The sequence below is a fragment of the Podarcis liolepis genome, assembly GCF_965112155.1.
Source record: "Podarcis liolepis genome assembly, chromosome: 4".
In the NCBI taxonomy this organism is placed as follows: Eukaryota; Metazoa; Chordata; class Lepidosauria; order Squamata; family Lacertidae; genus Podarcis; species Podarcis liolepis.
The window spans coordinates 54,821,097-54,842,331 of NC_139558.1; the positions used below are offsets into that span (position 1 = coordinate 54,821,097).

Below are 21,235 nucleotides of genomic sequence, written 5' to 3' on the forward strand. Positions count from 1 at the left end.
AGGCAGATTTATGTGTTGAATGCTATATACTTGAGAGAGAAAAATTGTGATGGACAAATGCAATCTGAATTTGTGCAGAGAATTTCTTCTGAGAGTCCTAATTTGAGGAACAGCACTACTGTCCTTGAGGGTTGTCATCTTTTTGTAGACCAGAAGATCTGTGCCATTACAAACAGGGTAGCAGGCATGAAGAAAATTCGTTTTGCTTTGCCTTGAAATTGACTTGGTTTGTACATGACGTTAAGCTAAACCATGGCTTAGCACAAACACATGTGGGATCCCAGACAGAAGACTACAGTCACTGCACTCTTCACTTGGTTCTGCTGCTGCTCTGCTACCAGGTTTGAATGACAAGTTTAGTCAAACCATGGCTTAGCCTAGGTAGTGTGGCAGCAGGAGGACCGAGGGAGAAATGCAACGTCCACTATCTCCTTTCCAGAAACCTGCACACATGCATGCTCACACACTAATCCTTGCTTTGGTTTAGCATTATGTGAGAATTTAATGCCGCACTTCCTGGAGGAGGTAGTGAGACAGAAGGGTATCTAACAACTTCTTCTCAGTACAGATTTTTTTAAAAAAGGAAAAGAAAACCAGCTGCTCTGTTGAAAAAGAAACTCAGACAACACAATAACTTGCGTTGCAGTAGATTAGGAAAAAACTCACAAGATGCAAATACAAATATTCTCACCAAGAATCAGTGTTCATACAGTTTCGATGAAAAAGAATCCCCTTCTCAAAGACATGACATTGTCAGTTAACATTCAGTTTCAGTGATTTCTTAAAGTTTCAATTTACAGGATGTTTTAGAAAGGCCCTAGTGGGACTCACGCCAGAAGTGGTGTTCAAAACAACCTGCCTAGCCTACCAAGCCATTCTTGAGACATTTTCCTTTGCCCACCCATGGAAAGCTAATTCTGTCTAAATACTGCCAATGGAAGTCCCTCCTGCCATATTAGGCAGAATAATGAAATTAATAATCCCTCTCCAGAGATAGAATATCCAATTCTGGGGGTAGAAGAATATAAGGGGAGCCCAGCTGGGTCAGACAAAAGTTCCATGTTGTCAGGTATCCTCTTTCTCACAGTGGACAATCTGGTTCTAGGAAGACCACAATCAGGGCATGAAAATACCAGCCAAGCAACTGGTACTTATGTTATTTGCATTATTTACAGTTAATCCAGTAAACATGAAACAGGCAAAAGTACAAGTATACAAATATTTAAAATTTCTGTTATACACTCAAATAAAGCATAAGTTTCATAAAGTTCCTAGCAATATCTGTGGGTTACCTTGAACCTTATTGCACCAGTAAGTTATAAAAGCACTATTCCCCCCCAACACACAAATAATCATATGATTGCTTTGCCTCTCTACCTCCTATTATATTTCTGAAGCTCAATTCAGATGAGACTGAGGCACTGTTAGTTCTGCAGACCAGATGGATGGAAGGTTGCCTGCTTTTGCTGGAGTTTCACTTCCTCTGAAGAGGCGGGTACTCAGCTTGTGGGTATTTCTGGATCCATGGCTGTTGCTTGAGGCTCAAGTGGCCTCACAGTAGTTCATACTTATTTATTTATTGTACAGTGGTACCTCGGGTTAAGAACTTAATTCGTTCTGGAGGTCCTTTCTTAACCTGAAACTGTTCTTAACCTGAGGTACCACTTTAGCTAATGGGGCCTCCCGCTGCCGCTGCACGATTTCTGTTCTCATCCTGAAGCAAAGTTCTTAACCAGAGGTACTATTTCTGGCTTAGCAGAGTCTGTAACCTGAAGCGTCTGTAACCCGAAGTACCACTGTATATTCATTAATTCACATCCAGTTCCATGTTCTCCAATCCAATTTCCTGTTGGCTGACATATTCCATTTGAACCACCCTGTGATCTTCAGCTGAAGGGTGGTATACAAATTGAATTAATTAATTAATTGATGGAAACCCAGGAGGCAGGGCTTTGTCTAGGTTTGAAGGGGGGCAGGGGAAAGTGCCTTCTGGTGGGCCCTTCCTTTCAGTGGGCTCTTGCAGCTGTGGCAGCACAGGATGATGCTAGGCCAGGGGCATTGTGGGCAATTCAAAGGGTTGCTAGGTCGAGCCTCCTAGTGCTTTTTGGAATGCTAGGACAAAAATTTTCTAAGGGGAGGCATCAGCAGTGGGCCCTGCCAGGGTGTTGGGTGTGACTGACAACTGCGCAAGGAGGGCATCCAAAAGGGAGTTGTATGCAGCGTGATTTTGCTGCAGTTTGAGAAAGCAAGTGCAGGAACTTTTACTCAAGGCAGATTAAAACACTGCAGTGAGCACTATTTAAAAATGCTTCTGTGTGGTGGCAGTCCATACGGAAGTGGTTTACTATGGTGAATACCACATAGTTGAGATTGCAGGCGCTAGGCAAGAATTTTTCCTCTACAGCCAGGCCTCTGGCTGCTTAAACAATCTATGGCTTTTAAAATGAATTTGTGGGAGGGGGTTACTGGTTTTTGTTGGTTATTATAATATTTTGTGTTTTCATTTTGTATTTTTATGCTATAAACCACCCTGTAATCTTCAAATGAAGTATATAAATTTAATAAAAGTTAAAAGAATAAATTAATCACAGATACTGTACCATATTGTGGGGTAGTACTTAAGAGTGTATGACTAGAACCTGGAAGACTAGGGTTCAAGTTCCCACTCAGGCATGAAGCTCACTGAATCAGGTCTTTAATGTTGTGGCATCAAGACCTTGAGTTTTCTCCCCTTGAATACAAGGTGCTGCCTCTGGTGCTTTTTCGGTGCCTATTGATAACTTTCCACTTTCAACCGGTCTTTTAACCTGAGCTCTTTCCCAGTCTGCCTCTGTATTAGAATTGCTTTTAAGCCATTGTTACCGTTTCCTCGCTTGTTGCTTGCTGCCCTGGGCTCAAATTTAATAATCGGTAAATAAATGAAAGTAAGACCCGCACGACAAGGCTTACATTCTTTTGCATTAGGCTGCAACCCTATCACCCACCTAGTTGCAAGTCCCCCTGAACTCAGCCGGGCTTAGCAGACACGGGGCAGAGATGCTAGGGAACAGGAGCAAGACACGCACCACCTCGTTCAAACGTTACGCGCAAGCAGGGTGTGCATTAAAAATTGTCGCTCAACCTCTTACAAACCTGACCGCTAAACTAAGCTGGCTTTTTCCAGGGGGATGAACACAGGAGGAAGAATTAAACAAAACCCACCCTTCCTTCCAACCAGGCCCCAGTCAGTCCCGTCCCCCCCGCAAGCAGAGCAGACAAAGGCCCGCCTTCCCCCCTGACGGTTCGACCCCTTTGTTTTCGCTTTCGGATCCGGCGGAGGCGCCTCGGCTGCCGAGCGAGCGACATGGCGTCCGCCTGGAGGAGAGCCTCGAGGGCTCGGCCGCTGCAGCGGCGCAAGCGGCGGGGATGAGAGCGGCGGCGGGGCACTCGGGCGCGGCCAGGTGAGCCACTTCGAAGGAGGCAGGCGAGGACGAGGCGCCCGAGTGTCCGCGGGGGAAGCGAGGCTGGCGGGGTCGGGCTGGGGCTACGCCTCGGCGGGTCCCCCGCGCAGCCTGGAGCTTCTCGGCGAGGCAGTGGTGGCCGAGGCAAGCCGAGCTCCTCCGCCCACCCTCGCACAGATCGGGCCTGGCAGGCTGGCGAGGAAGGGGAAGGAGGGAAGGAAGTTAGCGAGGGATGGCGGCGCTCATGCGTCGTCTAGCGCCGCCTCGCGGGACGAAACGGGCGCCCATTTAGTGCCCCCACGCAGGACTCGGCTTGAACTCCGTGGGGAGACCCGCTTCCGAAGGAAATGGCAGCTGAAATAAACGGGCTGATCCCCTGAGCTGAAGCCTTAATGATGATGATCCATCCAAATGCTGGTTATTTGTGGCTGCTGGCTTCTGTTTAAAGTCTCTCTGGATTTTGTATTGTATTCTGTTTTGTGAGCTGCCCTGACCTATAATGAGGGAAGGGCAAGGTGTAAAATCTGTGTAAGAAGCAAAGAAACAGTTCCTCCTAGAAGATTATTTGTTGTTTTTAAGCCCATTGATTTCAGTGGGTTTCAGTGAGCTTAAGTTTGAAAGGCAGAAGTGCTAGTAAGGGCATTGGACCTCACTTCTAGGATGAAGCCACAAGACGGCTCATAAATTTGGTATTAAAGAAGTCTCTTATTCTATTAGCAAGTGTGGCTTAGCTTCTAGGCAAATTCTGGCTGTGCTAGCAGTCCAAAAGGAAAAAAAAGAAGCCTGGAAACAGTATTGAAAAATGAATCTTTATCAAGTAATAATTGTGCCCAAGCCTTTTGCTTGTTGACAGCCTTCTTCAGGGGTATAAGATTAAGGTTCTGCTGACAACAGAAATTCTAGTCTGGTATTTGCCCATGGGCGGATAATGAGGAAGGAACAGGTCACACACACACAATCCATTTCCCAAACATCCTCATATGTTCAGATGAAGACGCTTAGAATCATCTTGGCAAATTCTGCCTTATCAGGGTTCAAGCATTCAGACCTCTCTCTGCAACACAGGAAGCTCTGGAGGGCTGTGGGCCCGTGCAGAGATTTGGAGACAGGGTTTGCATGTGCTTTCCAAGCCTTCTCCCGCATGTGTTTGCCCAAAATTCCTGAAGAAGGCTAAACAGAAGTTACCGGTAGCTTGTCATGGTAACCTTAATCTCTGCTGCTGAAGAAGGTTGTCATCAACCAAATGTGTGAGGCGTTTTAATTGTTTTAATTGTTAATTAATTTAATTGTTTTAATTCAACCAAGTGTGAGGCATTTTAATTTGTTATTATTTGAAATAAGATGGATTTTTCAGTACAGTACCATGTTTCTCTCCCTCTCTCTCTCTCTCTCTCTCTCTCTCTCTCTCCCTTTGATTTTGGGGGCTGCCCCCATTTCCCCCTTCGCTGATAGTTGGGAAGGCATTAAAAATCCGGTGGATGGATAGCTATGCTAAAAACACCCTGGGAAGGACGTTATTGGTTTTTGTTCATCATGCTACTTACCTATGGACCTGCACTAATGGGAAGACGTCGGTGAATCTTGTGTGAATTTTATGTTAACAGTGTAGATCCTCTGGCCTTTGTGCCTTATTAGGTCTATGAATCTGTTTTCCTTAAGCCATGGTCATCTTCCCCACACTTAATGTCATATAAGCTGTCAGATGTGGCACAGGCAAAGTTGTCATTGCAAAGGAAAAACTTGAGATGCTTTAAGTGAGCATTGGATTGTTCCTTGGGAAGTGAAGCTTGTATTCAGCATCTTTCCTGCATGGCTGAATTTTTATTTTGTGGGCTGGTTTTAATTCAGGCCATTGTGTGAAGGAAATTATCTCACCTGACATTATGGCCCTGCCCACCTGGCAGAGTGGTTATTGCCTGGATCCCTATCTCTGCTTTATGTGAATGAGCAAACATGGCAGCTACCACCATGCTTAATTTAATCCTAAAAGTCATTACAGAGCATTTTTGAAATACACAGCTTTCTTCGTTCAATCTCTATATTCACAAAATCATAGAATTATAGAGTTGGAAGGGACCACAATTCCTTTTGCCTCAAAGGGCTGTTGGCTTGTCATGTGAAAGGAAGACATGTAGTGCAATTTTAAATGTGTTTACTGTACTCAAAATTGAGGCCCTGTGGTTTCATTGCCACTCACTTCCTGTTGCGTCTCTTCTTGTGAAAGGGAAATGGTGATTACTTAAACATTACAGTATTGTCTTTAGATGTGTGAGTTTCACCAGAAACCAGGGTATTTTCCTGATGCTTTCAACCTTATACCAAGCACCTCATGTGAAAGTTTTTAAAAGTAAGTTTGGTGTTTAATTAATTTGATGCCTTCTTAAGTGTAGTCTCAAACAGAGGACAGGACTCATTTTGTAGTAGAAGGGATATCTGTAGAAATAGCTTATGCTAGAAGTGTTGAGATGCGGCTCATCTTGTATTAAGGCTGAAGATATTTGAATGGGGGAAAGTCGATGGAGAGAGAAATCTCCAAAGGCTCCCTGCCTTCTTTCTCTCTGACATCTGAAGCAGAGATTAGATATCTTCCTTTCATAATATGCTTGTGCAGACATCAAAATATGAGCAGGTGTAGTTTATGCTGCAATTTCTAACTTCTCTTAATGTGGGGTCACTCACTGATCAGATTTAAAAAGAAAATGGGACTGGCTGATTTAGAGGACAAAGCTTTTGTCAGGGTGCATCCACAAATGATATTTAAAATGGTGTTTACACAATCCAGGGCACTCAGATTATTAGAAAAGTCAGCTAGTAAAAATAATAATAATGCACAACAGAGAGTCTCCCTTACCATATCTACTAGTATACCAGCAAAGGGCAAAGCAAGTTAAGGGTCAGGATACAATCATGCAGTAGATACCCCCCCCCAACTTGTCTTAGATTAGGGAAGGGATTTGCAGTGGCAGGAGGGATTCTGGAACCAAGTCTAGCTGCATTGATGAAAGAATGGAGGAGTGTGGAATTTCTCCCTTCTCACACTTCACAGAAAGAGGGAAAACATTCCTGCACACACTTGGGTTGTCTAAGGAATCTACACACATGTACAGCTAACTTAAAACTGGACTGTGCTTCTAGCCAGGAACAATTCAGGTGGGGAGAGAGACAAACATTTATTTTGCCACTTCATTCTTTCCCAGGAATTGCATGATGGTGTAGCTGCAGTTAACAGGTGTTGCAGCTTGCTGTGTGTCTGCTTGTCAAGGACATCGCAAGGAACCATATCACTGGCTGTCAGGGAACTGCCATCAGTGCCGGAGGGAGAGAGCAAGCTCCAGAGGGATCCCAGAGAGCGTCCCGGGATTGGGAGAGGCAGCCCATCTTCTGGGGAAGGGAATCAGCTTAGCTCCAGTGGAGAAGGGGGGCAGATGGGGGAATCGGCGAGGCGGTCCCATGACTCCTTGCCGGGGACCAGCGGGGAGAGGAAGGGTCCTCCGCTGCCTACGCCCTCCTTGCGCAGAAGGCTTCCGTGCAGGGAAAGTAGGAGGAGACTGGGCGTCAAATAACTTCTTTGCTGGAAGAAGTTTAAGAAACGCCCACTGACGGATTCTGCCAGCGATTGAGATAGCCACGGGAGAGTGGCTGTCCGGACAGGACAGGTTCACTCAGGCAACCCAGCCAGGTGTTGGCACAGGCTTACGCACGAGCAACCCCTAGAACCATTACACTGGCCTACTGTGAAGGCATTTACAAAATGTTTGTCATAAACTAGAGTAAAAGATTACCTGTTTATCATATGGGCTGAATTTAGATGTCATGCTAAGCCATTAACTATGATTAAATAAACCCTGTGCACGAGCTCCATGCTGGTGAATAGAGCACTTCTGTTTTCTCCTTCCTTAAATGAGTAGGATCACAAACCACATCTAAAGCCATGCTTGAGATTTATTTATCGCAAGCAAATCAACATTCAGAAGCCAAGAACAAAGCTTAGGGTCAGATCATGGTTTGGAGAGAACTAAATGTGCTGGTTCAAAAGTAACACAAAGCCAGTAACACCATAGTTTGTATTCTCACTTGACTGAATGAGGAGTAAAGCAGGAGAGCTGAGCCTATGAGTGCCGGTATGACATCTCATGTACAGGATCATTTGCTGAACCATAGTTAATGACCTAATTTTCTTTCTGAATGTGGATGTGTTTACCTGTTGTCCAATTTCGTTGGTTATTTTTACATGCTGTGTTTCAAGCTGTTCCTGAATCCTATGAAGGGAATAGGCACAAGGTTGATTTCCCATTTGACAAAGGAGTACCTGTTTAAGGAAAATCCCAAACTGTATTGTGTGTACAAGAATACTCCAAGCCTGCCAGTAACTTTGCCTCCTGAGAAGTCAGACTAAAGATGTTACACTGTATTTTAGTGTTAACCGTTCCGGTTGAACAGTGTTTTTATCTGAAAAGAGTTTCATTTGATTGCAGATGCAAGAGTTACGTCAGCAGTAGGGATCACCCAGTAGGATGTGATTTTAAACTATGATGGCACTTTCCATGGGACCACTGCATTTCTGCAAACCTGGTGAGTTAAACCTAGAAAGAATTGAGCTCTTTGGGTTCCCATCACTTCACTTGCTTCTTGTTTGAGCAGCCTTCAGAGGCTCCTGCTTCTTCTTTGCCAAATAAATTTGATTCTCAACTTCTGCCATTTTCCCAATAACAAATCTACTCAGTTGAATCCAGGAGTAGCCAGCAGGGAGGTGAGCTGTTGTGGGCCTGGCCTCCAAGCAGCAGCAGCAGCAGCATCACTGCCTGGTACTAGGGCAGAGCAGGAGAGTAGCAAGGCTACGGCTGTGGAGGTACGCAAATGGAAACAATAAGATGCTTCTGGCAGGGCTCCTGCACAACCCTGACCTCCACCTGCCTCCACACCATTCTGATATTTGGTGGAGATGCTGCCGCCATCGGGTTAGGTCCACCTTTTGGCCCTCCCAATCATGGCTGAAGGTGAGTATTAAGTGAAAACTGTGTAAGGGTAATTTTAACACACGCCCCCTCCAAAACAAGAGAAGGTTGGAGACTTTGCCCCCATATCCTTAGAGTTGCTGTAAGTTTAGACACGGAAAGCAAATCATTGAACTTGCTGACTTTGCAACTGTGGTTGCGCCACACATTTATTCTGCAGATATTGTATAAGCTCTTTCAGGGAACTGTACTTGTGATTTGCTAATACACTAGGCTATAAACAGAAGAAAGAGGATCCTTTAGTGTACTCTCAGAATTCATCAAAAAAGCTGTTTCCCATTGTAAGCAGAAAAGAACTCTGTCTCGTACAGAGCAGAAAGCTTGTTTTACTGCCTGCCTGAATGCCTGTTTTTAAAATTTGAATATCCTCTTTGTATTCTGAGCTTTGTACTGCCCCTCATTGATCTTAAATGCATCTGCATCCTTTTTGTTTGTGCTCTTCCTGCTTCTAGGATGCGGTTTTAAACTATGATGGCATTTTTCATGGGACCACTACATTTCTACAAATTTGGTGAGTTCAGTCTAGAAATAATTTAATAGTTTAGGCTCCCAACCCTCCTTTCTTGTCTCAGCTACAGGTTCTTTTTCTTTGTCAAATAAATTTGATTATTAACTTTTGCTAATCATAGATGGCTCAGTGAAGACAACTTTCACCAAGAAGTGAAAATACATCGAGACTGCCTGAGTCTCTTGACATAAGGGGAAAATGTACTTGTGTTCAGTCACTAAGAGAGATGGAATCACAATGCGAAAACTAAGCATTTAAAAATTCCATTTAGGTCAATGTGATACACCTAAGGAATTTGCAGCCTCATCCTGTGCGTGTTTACTCAGAAGCAAGTTTCACTAAATTTGTGGTTTTTGCTTGAAACCACAAGGAAACACCTGTAACATCACGGTTGTGTCAGGAGTCCTGCAACAATGGCATTCCTGTTTTTGAAAGGCGTTTTAGCCATTCTTTGTCAGTTTTTGGACTTTCTCTTGTTAAAATAATATAAGAGAGACTTAAGTAATTTTACTGCAGTATGAGCTATGTTAGGCAGAAGCATTCTCCATCTGACGAATTAGAGCCAATGACCCTCCTCTCCCGTTTCAATTAATTATGTTGCAGTCTTTCAGATGAGTGGCATAATAAGGTGGTTGCACCTCTTTTTTGGAGGTGAATTTTTTTATTTTAATGCTACTACTTTCACAGCTGAACTGCCCAGCTAGTTCCCTGTTCATTTTTGTATGTAGTTGTAGTATAAACTTAAATGGAGCCTTCAGCTGTATGCACAGTTCTCCTCTTTAAGCAAACACGACACGGCTTTGTGGGATGGTGGCCTCAGCCCCTGAGGTGACACAGCACTTATTGCCCTTTGATTCTGCGGACTGGCAGAATTAACACTGCTGTTAAAGGTGTACTTCAGATTGAGACCAACTGCAGTACTGATAGTATAAAGGTAAAAAGTCCCATCTGAATAGATCTGCAGTCCTGCTTCTGGTTCACATAGTCCCCTTAGCCAATGCTGTTTACACGTCTTTATGATGTTTCTTTTTGCAAAAAGAATGAGGAAAAGGAAGGGCACGTTCAAATCAGGCTTTAACATGTATTGCACCGGATCTTTGTTTTTTGGTGATTTGTGTGCCATTTCCAAAAAATACTCCTTGGAGGATCAATACATTGTTTAATACATATCAACAAATGGAAAACTGGTATGAAAATATCCTATAAATTAAATGTGATATGTGCCGTCCTACAGATAATAAACAGGAAACTTTGTATATAGAGATACTATAGTAAGAAATGGAGGTCATTTCACTGAAGCGCTACCCATATTTATTTACACCCTGTCAGACTGAAATTCCTCTTCCCCGCACTGTTTGACCATCCTTTTGAGTATCTCATCCATTGTAACCCCTTTCAGCCACTTTCTCAAAAGCAGCACATCTACCTTGTTTTAAAGCATTGATGACAGACAGAGATAATTTTTCAAAATCTAGGGTTGTTGGTTCATATGCTTAAATAGAAACAGTAAAATGGGTAAGGCAAAACAGCTTTTGGCGAAGGACCCTAACAACCATCTGGCAACATGAAACTAAATAAAAGGAGCAGAAAGGCCAATATTTAGCAAGTCTTCTGTTACAAGTGTGATGTTGGGGAAGGAGAAAGGCCACCACCTTTTAAGGGTTCTGACTTAACACTAGCAACTCATAGATATATATGAAGAAGAAGAGGAAGAGTTTGGACTTGATATCCCGCCTTTCACTCCCCTTAAGGAGTCTCAAAGCGGCTAACAATCTCCTCTCCCTTCCTCCCTCACAACAAACCCTCTGTGAGGTGAGTGGGGTTGGGAGACTTCAGAGAAGTGTGACTAGCCCAAGGTCACCCAGCAGCTGCATGTGGAGGAGCAGGGAAGTGAACCCAGTTTGCCAGATTATGAGTCCACTGCTCTTAACCACTACACCACACTGGGTGTATACTTTTCGCCCTATCTGAGCAGATGCTGCGCATGTTCTCACCCCAACCGGCTATGGGGGTCCCCATGCAGAACCTATAGTACTTCTTTGTGGGTGGGATCTGTCTGCTCTGATTGCAACAACAACCACCTCCCCATGGTCCACACAAACAGAAATTTGAACCTGCAGAATAAATTATGCTAATTTACATTGTACTTATGGCATGATTTATATTGATAGCTGCATATATAGAAACTTGAAATACTTTGGACACAATTAGAGATGTAAAAACTAGAAAGATTGAAATGGGTTGGAAGGAGATGGGATATAGATTGCTTAGAACTAAGAGCCATAGAGGAGGAGAGGGGGAATAGAGTGTTATGTATGTTTTCTACATTGAACAGATTTTATCCCCCCCCCCTCATGTATATATTGTTTTAATTTCTAGTGTACATCGGTGCTCTGATTTCTGCTCTGTGCAATTTAATTGGTAAGTATTTTCAAAGTACTTAACATTTGCTGCCAGGTTCACATTGTATTTTGTTGGGAATGAGCAGCAAGATACACAGCTACTTCATCATGTATGATCGATAAACTTTGTACATTCTATTTTGCCCCACAAGAAACATCTGCTGAACTCAAGTTGAAAATGAAGGCAGAGGATTTTGAGTACATTTTAACATGGGAAGCTGGAAATAATACAGGGACAGCCACATGCTACAATGTGATGTATAAAGAGAGAAGGTACCTATGCTTTTCCTAAAATATATTCCCACGTTCTGTAAATTATTATGAATGACTGATATTTGGTACAAGATCATTATTGGTTTGGATGTTTCTAGTTAAGGTCCTGTCATATGAAGAACAGAAACCAAGAGTTCTCTGGCAGCTTAAAGACTTAGCAGATTTGATATGGCATGTGATTTTGCAGACTGCATTCCACTTTATCAGAGGCATGAATTATTATCCTTAGAAGATATATATACACATGGCTGTAGAGGGGGAAACCTGCACATGTGGGGTCACATGATCATTAAGTGCAATACGTGCTAAGTCAAGCCAAACTTTGATGGATGCAAATTAACAGCAATAATTGGAGGGTGGGTGCTAACAAGAATAAGAGTGCTAACAAGAATAAGAGTGCAATCCGGACCCCAGTGGGATGGCAGTGGGGCTTGGCAGAGTGACAAAGCCACACCACATCCAGAGTCCCATTGATTTCACCAGCTAGGATGGAAGGTGGGGTCAAGGGCAGGAAAATTGTGTTTTGTTGCTGTGACAGCTCCAGTTTGTAACAACAGGTGGGGCTGGATTGGGCCTGTTTCCACATCTGACTGGGCCGGCATTTGATGCCTCTGGTAAAGTGGATTCTCAGTCATGAAAATTTATCCCATAGTAATTTACTTAGTTTCCTAAATGTTACAAGACTCTTTGTTGGTCTTGCTGCAATAGACCTGCAGTGCTATCCTTTCTACATCTTCTCAGAAGTCAGTCTCATTGCAATGAGAGTCCCAAGCAAGTGGGCATCTGACTGCAGTCTTAATACAGCAGTCATGAAATGGTCAGCATGGAAACAAAATAGAAAAGATTCAGAACCAGACATTCACATGAGGCTGCACTAACTGTTATTTAGGTATCAAGCTGTGCTGAAGCCTCATAGGAGAACAGCCATTTCAGGTTTGTGTTTCCTATTGATGCAGCTATAATAACCAGCTGTTACTCAAGTCTGCCTCATAGTTCTCAGGAAGGTAAGAGAGATGAGACCTGGACTTGGGTGAGGTGACAGCATTTAGCCATTAGGAAGCAAACACCCCTCTGTTTGGTCAATTAACAAAGTACATTATCTGATTTGCACATAAACTAACATAAGGGAAGAGTCACAGGCTGATCTTCCTACAGAGTTCCTCACAGGAGACAGATAACAATAAATTAATCCTCCAATATGCTTCTCTCCCCTTTGAAAGCTCAGTTTGTCCTTGGCTATCAAAATCAGCGGGAAGAAGCCAGGTGCATGATTCTTCTTTCAGTAAGTCCAAGTAAGTAAGGCATATTTTAGTAGTCAGTACTCATACGTATATGTTTGTCCTTGTGACGTTTCCCAATCAGGGCAAACTTGGGGGCAAATTCCCAGGGGAAATCTAACATGTTTCTGAATGGAAGCACAAGTAATTGAATTCTAGGAGCAATTGGTAGCTGGTCCTGGAAAAGAAATTATGGTTGGGGGTTGCTCTCCCCTGGGAACTTGCTTTAGACAGACACCCTCTCTTCTCCTTGCCAGGTCCCAGCAAAATGAGGCTCCAGTATCTGGGGAGCTGGCCATTTGTCCAGCTGGTGCATGGTCCAAAAGCGGCAAAGACCGGTAAGTACTCAAAGGCAAGCAGATGTTGAGATCCAAGGCAATATGTAGGAACTAGGCACAGTCCTCACACAAGATGCGATGCAGCGGCTGAGACGCAGACTCCAAGGCTAGGGCAAGGGCAGGAAACCTGAGGCCCTCCACATCTTGCTCAACTCAAACACCCATCATTCTGTGCCATCTGCTGTGTGGGCTTGGGCTGATGAGAGTTGACATTCCACAGCATGTGGAGGGCCCCAGGTTCTTCAGTCCTTGGCTATGCCTTAATGTGGCCTGGTACACAAGGGTTGGCTTTGGGTCCAGCTGACAATACTCAGGAAGTACTGCAGCCTAGAGGACTAACTTGAACTACAGTGTTCAGTCTTGGCTGGAGCCCAAGTCCCAGTGGTGCAGCATGAGAAAAATATACACCTCTGTTTTCCTCTATTGGCCTGCCGGTCAATTTAATCAGGCCCCTGTGGGCAGTTTATTTCCTGGGGGAAAATCCTTTAAAAAGGTCAACAACTTCAATCCTAAAAAAAGGGCAAAACTTTGGGTCGGCCGTCACGGCCCTTCACTTCATCAAATCTGGCCCTCTTTGAAAAAAAGTTTGGACACCACTGCCCTATCCCCTGTAAAGAAGAGATGGTCTTGGGATGTTTGTGGCAAAGAAACACAGGATGGAAATGAGAAAGGCAACCGTTAGTAGGAACTGAGCAAGAAAGAGCAGAGGGAAGGAGCTACTTGGTTCTGGAGATAGACAAGACCTTTGTATTGGCTGGGGATATGCATCCATAAACTGGATAAATATTGAGTCATCTGCACGCTAAGAGAGGAATTGCCCCTCCTGCACTGCCTTCCCACAGACCTAAAAGCCATCTCTCTCACTCTGCCCACCCACAAATACAGCCCTCTGCCCTTTTCTCATCACTGGAGGTGGCAGTAGAGGAGTCCAAAGGAAGCATTTGTGAGTCGAGCACCCTCCACCCGCATAGAATTATAATAAGACACACAGACACATTATTTTAGGTTAATGGGCAAAATTAGGCCACAACTTTTATTGGTTACAGCATGTGAGTAGTATTGGCTTAGGCGTTGGATTAAACAGCAATACACGACTCCACCCCACACAGCCGGGAGTCATAACAGGGTTAACAACCAATGGGAGGAGCTTGTTGATGCAAATACAACTGGAAGCTCCCCCATGATGTCACCAAGGTACCACAGTATTTGAAAAGCCACCAAATGTACATTTGCACTGACATCCTTCTCACAAATTAGGGAATGAGGGTGAGTAAATATATGCTTGATCTCACTCCGGCATTCTGGACAACTTTCATGTGACGCTTTTGAATTTCTGCTTTATATCCAGTTGGGAAGTACTGATTGGCTCCTTCTTGTTTCCATTTACAGTTATCCCAGACCGAATATGAAGATTGTCACAGAGTGTTCCAATATCACACGTTCATTCTGTAACTTGACAAAAGAGTTCACAGATCCCTGCAAGGCATACATAATTGTAGTGGATCAGGTCACTGAAAGTGGAGTACATTATTCAGCTATTCAGTTCAGTCCATATGCTGACAGTAAGTAATTTGCTCCTTATTTATGTTTGAAGCACATACCTTATGCTTCCTATAAGTCCTTGTCAACCGCGCAGGTTTCACACTGGCCAAGGCAGAAGGTAGAGGCCAGTTGTCAACCCCCACTAGGTCAGCTCCCAGCAGGCTCCAAAGCTGTCAGTGCCCTGCCCCACGTGCGGAGGGAACGCACTACCACTGGCACCATGGGAGAGGGAGGTACCATCATGGCTGCCCCCCCCGGACACGCGCCGCGCACCCTTCCACTGCGAACAGTGCGCCACACCCCTGGGACGTGCGCCAGCCCCGCCTCCGCCTGCTCACCGTCCCCCGGTGCCAGAGCATGCAGAGCCCTGGCACCAGCAACCTCATGCAATTCTAGCCCCCCAAACCCCCCAAGACTCACTCCTTCTTCAGTGTATTATTTTCAGTTATTTAGATCATTATTCTTTAAGTGCCAAGAGGTCTCATGGTCCTGACAAGTTTTATCTCCAGCTCTCTATGGGCATCCTCTTGCTTTTCAATGGAATGAATGGCAAACTACACCCCACTAAGATCAGAACACAGGACTGGGTGCCGTATTCAGAGCAGGCTTTCGGGAGCAGAAATGAGGATCAAAGAAGGCTGAAGGCCAACAAGTTAGGAGGCTTAAAGGTCGGTTTGGGGAAATTTATAATCAATAGAAGCCCCGCCGTACCTATTTAGCCTTCAATCTGAAAGAAGCATACCTGGGAGAAAGTTGTATCATTTCATTTGAGATCTTATGTCCAAGTTAGTAGTGCATTGGATTGTAATTTCATTAATTTCTCTAGGGCAGAGCTTCCCAATCACATTGATTCCTTCTTTTCTTCCTTTCTTTGTTCAACAGCATGCCTAACACCACCCCAGTTTGAGATTTCTGCTTGTCCAAGCTGCGCAAATGTGACAGTGAAACTTTCAGCCTCGTTACTTCATGTATACCAAGAGCTTGATTATACGGTCACATTGATAAGAGACAATGTCAAGGAAAAGGTCGGTTGCTTATGATTAAAAGGGAAATGGTAGACAGTATCAAAATTAATTCAATTCATCTGTAAGAAAGCTGCTATTTCTGTTTCTAGTTCAGGTATATCCAAACTTAATGGTTCTGCTTCCTGATCCATAGCCCTGTCTATCCTCCAAGGCAGGCCTAGAGTTCCTGTCTGGGTGGGTTTCACCCATTCACTTCAATGGAGAGGGCAGCTCCCCATGTTTTGCCCTTTCAGTGGCTGTTGACATTGAGATAGACCAGAAGGGCTGTATATATTTTGGAATGCCAGCAGGAATTGCTGGATTGAGATGTTTTGGATTAATAGGGTAGACCACTTCCCATGCCAGTACTTGAGGATTGGGCATAGCAACGGCTAAACCAGCAGAGTCCAAAAGCCGGAGGCTACGTTGGTATTGCTGTGCCTTTGCACTGTTGCTGCAAGAAGAATTGGCAAGGCAAATATTTAGCAGATGAACAGAAATGATAATGTTACTTATATATAGCTTTTTGTGTTTCCAGAGCACTTTAGGAAACATTTTCATAGGTATCCTTACAATAGCCCATGACATAGGCTAGTGTAATTATCCCCACATTCAATTGTCAGTCTTTTTCTTCTTCTTTTCTAGCGTGTTATCAATACAACCAGACAAGAGAGTTTCCACACTGTCATTGGAGATTTGAGTTTCAATACAAATTATTGTATTGCTGTTGATGTGAGAACAAGTCTAAATAATCCGTGCACTCCGTCTGTCCCCAAATGCCTTATACTCAGCTCCAATAATATATCAGGTATAATGAATTAAGGGGTGGGGAGGGGTTGCAGAGAATTAATTTAAAATTATTATTTTCTTAATTAAAAAAAACTAATAATAGATTATTTATTTTAGTATTTCAAGTAATATTTAAAAAAAATAATATGAGTTTTGGTAATCTAGTGCTCTGTGTGCCCAATAAAACCAGAGTGTTTCACAATAGCCCCCATATTCACTTTTCTTTAATCACCTTCTTTTTATCTTACAGGTCATATTATATTACCAGCGTTGTTGGGCATATTAATGTCATTGGCAGTAGTACTCATTCTATTTGTCCTGTATAAAACCGGTGTTATTTGCTTAAGATGGAGGAAATGGCCAAGCGTCTTGGTATGTAGCCTTGAGACGGATTCTTTTTTTAAGATAAATAGCTTAATAAGCTCTACTGTATGTATGTATATAGAATTTTATTTATTTTCTATCTTCTTTTCATGAAACATTCATTGTTGAAAAGACCTAAGGGTCAGTCCCAGGGTCAATGTCAGTTTCATAGGGTCAGGTGATATGAGAGTTTGGCCTCTCTGCCTGGAGAGCTGCTGTCAGTGATGGACAAATAATCTGACCAGTTTCTCTATCCTGTTAACACTTGATCCTCGCTGCGAGACGTGAGGAAACAGGGAACCAGGCAGAGGGCCTTCTTGGTGGCGGCACACGCCCTGTGGAATGGCCTCCCATCAGATGTCAAGGAAATAAACAACTACTGTGTCTGACCTTTAGAAGACATCTGAAGGCAGACCTGTTTAGGGAAGTTTTTAATGTTTGATGTTTTATTGTGTTTGAATATTCTGTTGTTGTTGTTGTTGTTGTTGTTGTTTGATAAGACTTGTAATCAACAGCACCACAACATTTACATTTAGCCTTCTGTCCCGGGTATCTGGCCTCAAGACCATAAAAAGCTGGAATAAATAAGTGAAGAAAGAACCAGACTGTTCAGGGCTTTTTCAACAAAACCCCCTTTATTGAAAATGGAAGCAAATACCAATGAAAGCCAAAAGATTCTTACAGCTGTGGAGGGTTTCAGGATTAAGGCCAAAATATTGACATCCAATTAATATTTATTAATATTAATATTCAACTATGTATCACACCCCTTTCTTTTTTGAAGGCATCTATTTTATTTTTCCCATCTGTAAATTTCAAAATTGTTTTTCTTTTCAGAGCATCATACCAAAATTAGACTATTCCCTTTTTAAATCAGAACCGGAAGAAGTGCACACCGTCCAGGTCACCCAACAAAGTAAAAAAAAAGTATGTGGATACGATTCCGATGAAGAGGACAGTGAAAGTGTTGCTGGAAATGATGATTTATATACGGCACGTGGTTTTTTGGGGCAGACTTCAAAGTCCTGCTCGCAGGAGGACAGCGCAGAGCCACCGTCCCTAGACTGCTCATCCACTATAAGTACAATAGCTGATCCCCAGGATGAGGAAACAGAAAACTTTCTGCTCATAGGCTGCTCATCTGCTCCAAGTGAAATGCCTAAACCTGTAGATGCTGAAGCAGAAAACCTTCAGAATGATATTAGCAAAGAAGAAAGCCCAACAATTCAAATATTTCATCCTTCTCCTGAAGCGGACTCCGCTAATGAGCCAGACCTGGAGTGCAGCAGCTGTTCCAATGTAAACTTAAATACTGTGGTGCTAGGAATATCTGGCAAAAATATGGACATTCCTGCAACATTAAGCCCTTTCGAAGAGGATGCAGCAGACTCGAAAGAGTTGTGTGTTTCTGATGCATTTGAACTGAAACATTTCACTGATGCGCTAGAAATGCAGAACTCTGACATTCCTAACCTCTCTTGTTCCTGGCAAAATTCTAATGGGTCTGGAGAAAGTGAGTCATCGGATTCAGAAACGGACTGTGTTGGTGAATACATGAGCAGATGAATCAATGAATGCTCAAGTTAGCATTTTTCAGCTTCCAGTAAAACAATGTATTCCCATGTCATGGGACTGGGTGGGATCTGCTGTCTAATGCTATCAGTATTGTACAAGTTCATATGAAAATGCAGCGCTGTTGTTAATTTCTGTAGCATTAATATGGTATGCTCTTCAATGGTTTTTGGCAATCCCATGGACTAATTGTCTTCCAAAATAACACATAGCTAGCCTGTCTTGAGGATGAATTTCTCTTGTTACAATGATCAACCATTGCGCTTGATCATCAAGTGTTCTTAGGCATGATACAACACTTTGCTGGTAATTGTTCCAGAATGGTTCTCCTGTTTTCCTGCCAGTGATCTTTTAGACCCCCAGGGTTCATAGCCCTTTATCTATACCTCAGTTTATTTTGTGAACCGGAATGTTTACTGCCATCACATTTAATATCTGTCAACTCACACTTGGACATGCACTTCAGTTGCCCTTTTTCACTAGTCCTATTTGTACCCATGTCTGTTTTTCTTTATGAGGATGAAGTAACTCTCACCCTTCCTTATATTATTGGCAAGCTTTAAACCGGTTCTTTGTGATCCTTTGCTTGACAAGGGCTCCAGCGATGTGGTTAGAAAGGAGGCAAAAAGGTGTACTATTGTCCTTGAACTCTTCCTGCCTGTCGTAGTGGGATAATCTTTTATCAGTTTCTCATTCTAGAGAATCTGATTGTAGCAATGGTCTGGAATGGATGTTGCCATCTTCGTAACACCCTTGAGTTGCATGAAGTTTAAAACCATATAATGTGAAGACATTTCCCTCAACATTCCTGTAATCAAGACTACGGCCTTCTTCGTACTGTGCAAGATCATCATGTTGAACACAGAAATAACGGCTGATGGATGATGAATGTACTGGGCCCCTGCTATAACCTAGTTGGGTCTAAAAAGCTTGTTGCAGCTACTCTGTGCAGGGGGAGAGGGATTTTGAGCAGAGATGTGTTTAATCACCATTTGTCTGCTCCACATTGTCCCTGAAGTGGGCAGGAGCCACTGGCCTTATTTCTGGTCAGGCAACTTCTGTATAGCTTAGTGGTAGGCTCACGAATGCGAGCCTTTAGTGTGATCAACCCAGTCCTTCTCTGCCAAGAGAGATTCAGTGAGTGCCTTCTGTGCCAACTTTTAAATGCCTGATGAAAATGTTTCTATTCCACCTGGCCTGTGCAGGCAATTGAAGAGTATATCCCCCACAATGCTGTACTGACGGTTGTTTTTAATTATTTTTGCCTTAACTTGGTTTTAACTTTTTATTGTTTTACTGTATGGGGGTTTTTTTATATTGTTGAAACTGCTGTGATTTTTTAAATAATACAATGGTATATAAATCAATTTTATGAATAAATAAGGCAAGAAGGTATGGAGTGAATAGCCATGCCATACACAGTGAGAGCAAAACAAATGTAACTTTTGCTTAATGGATTTGTATAGCAGCTCTCTAAACAGTTACTGTAAAGATGTTCCATGCAGAGGCACAGGAAGGGCTTATTTTAAAACAGCTTGAACATTAACCATTACAGGAAATGAAAACAACATGGGGAAAAGCATCCAGCTAAACCTGGCCTAAACTATGCCAGTGTTTGGCAACTTCTGTTCCTGGAGTCTGGATGCATAGCAGCCTGTTAGCATTTTTCTTCATTTTAGCATTCTTTGCAAGCTTTATTTGCACGCGTTATTTTAAATGTATCCTCCCAACATTTTGGGCAGTCAAAAAGGCAGGAGACTTCTTTTTCGGTTTCTCTTTTGTGTAATTTCTTGGGACTTCTCCTACAATAGTGTTTAGGTTTTATTTTCCTCTTAGATGTCAGGTTCTTGGACTGAACAGTGGACTTTTCTGTGATCTTCTGATCCTCCTTGTCAGAACAAACTAAAACTCTTTGACAACCCCAAACAGGACACAAAATGGTTTAAACAGTTTCATTCCTTCACAGTGGGAAAGAGGAACACCCTTCCTTGCAATGTTCTGTGTGATTTCTGAGCATTCTGAGAACAATTGCCTGCTTCATGGGAGCAGACCTGCTGTCCAGTACTTGAAAGAGCAGGTTGAAGTTCTTGCCATAACTGGACTAAGGAAAAATAATGCCAGAATATTTTCTTACCCAGCGGAAGTTCTTGCAGTTACCTCAGTATTATATGTATTTTCTCTGTACCTATTTTAAAGGATTAATAATTTTGTATGTCTTGAAGTATCATAACTGTACTCACTCTGCACATAAGTTTTACTAAAGTAATCTGAAATTATTTTGTTCACTTCATTTTCCTTGTGGTACATAACCCTTTGTGAGGAAGGCATGGGCTAATCTACTGGGAAAACTGAGTTGCACAGCTAATTTTACACAGAGGAGACCTACTGAAACGAATAGACCTAACTTAGCGATGTTCATTAATTTCAGTAGACCAACTCTGAGTAAAACAGTTTGATATTGCCCTGTGTCTTGTGTATTTCACAAAATAGTAAGCAATAGTTATAATAATACAATGCAGTCAGCACAAGTGAATACCACACTCTATGACATTGCACATTATACATAGCCTTCGTGCCTGCTTGGCTAGATGTGACTTTGCTTCAATAAGATAACATGGACCAAGGTCTGGTTTAGCTGCAGGAATACTCAACCTCATACTGCAGTGTGTGGCAAATCTCCCAGGGTTGTTTTGAAATGGTGGTTCAAGTAAA

The 21,235-nt window shown here is 43.0% G+C and overlaps 1 protein-coding gene across 6 annotated transcripts; it reads left to right on the forward strand.

The window, feature by feature from the left end:
- The first annotated feature begins 3,252 nt into the window (after nt 1-3,252).
- Nucleotides 3,253-20,799, forward strand: IFNAR2 (interferon alpha and beta receptor subunit 2). 6 transcript variants are annotated; one of them, XM_083500122.1, is made up of 13 exons: nt 3,253-5,326; nt 5,497-6,741; nt 7,916-8,012; nt 8,908-8,966; nt 11,343-11,384; nt 11,518-11,638; nt 12,859-12,930; nt 13,173-13,253; nt 14,643-14,815; nt 15,678-15,820; nt 16,445-16,607; nt 16,839-16,960; nt 17,789-20,799. In XM_083500122.1, exons 4-13 carry the CDS (start codon nt 8,924-8,926, stop codon nt 18,515-18,517), a joined length of 1,689 nt encoding a protein of 562 aa, XP_083356248.1. In that variant the 5' UTR covers nt 3,253-5,326; nt 5,497-6,741; nt 7,916-8,012; nt 8,908-8,923; the 3' UTR covers nt 18,518-20,799. The 6 variants fall into 6 exon arrangements, with proteins under 6 accessions (XP_083356248.1, XP_083356251.1, XP_083356250.1 ...); XM_083500125.1 differs by having other exon boundaries at nt 3,285-3,440; nt 6,638-6,741; XM_083500124.1 differs by lacking the exon at nt 5,497-6,741 and having other exon boundaries at nt 3,294-3,440.
- Nucleotides 20,800-21,235: the final 436 nt, after the last annotated feature.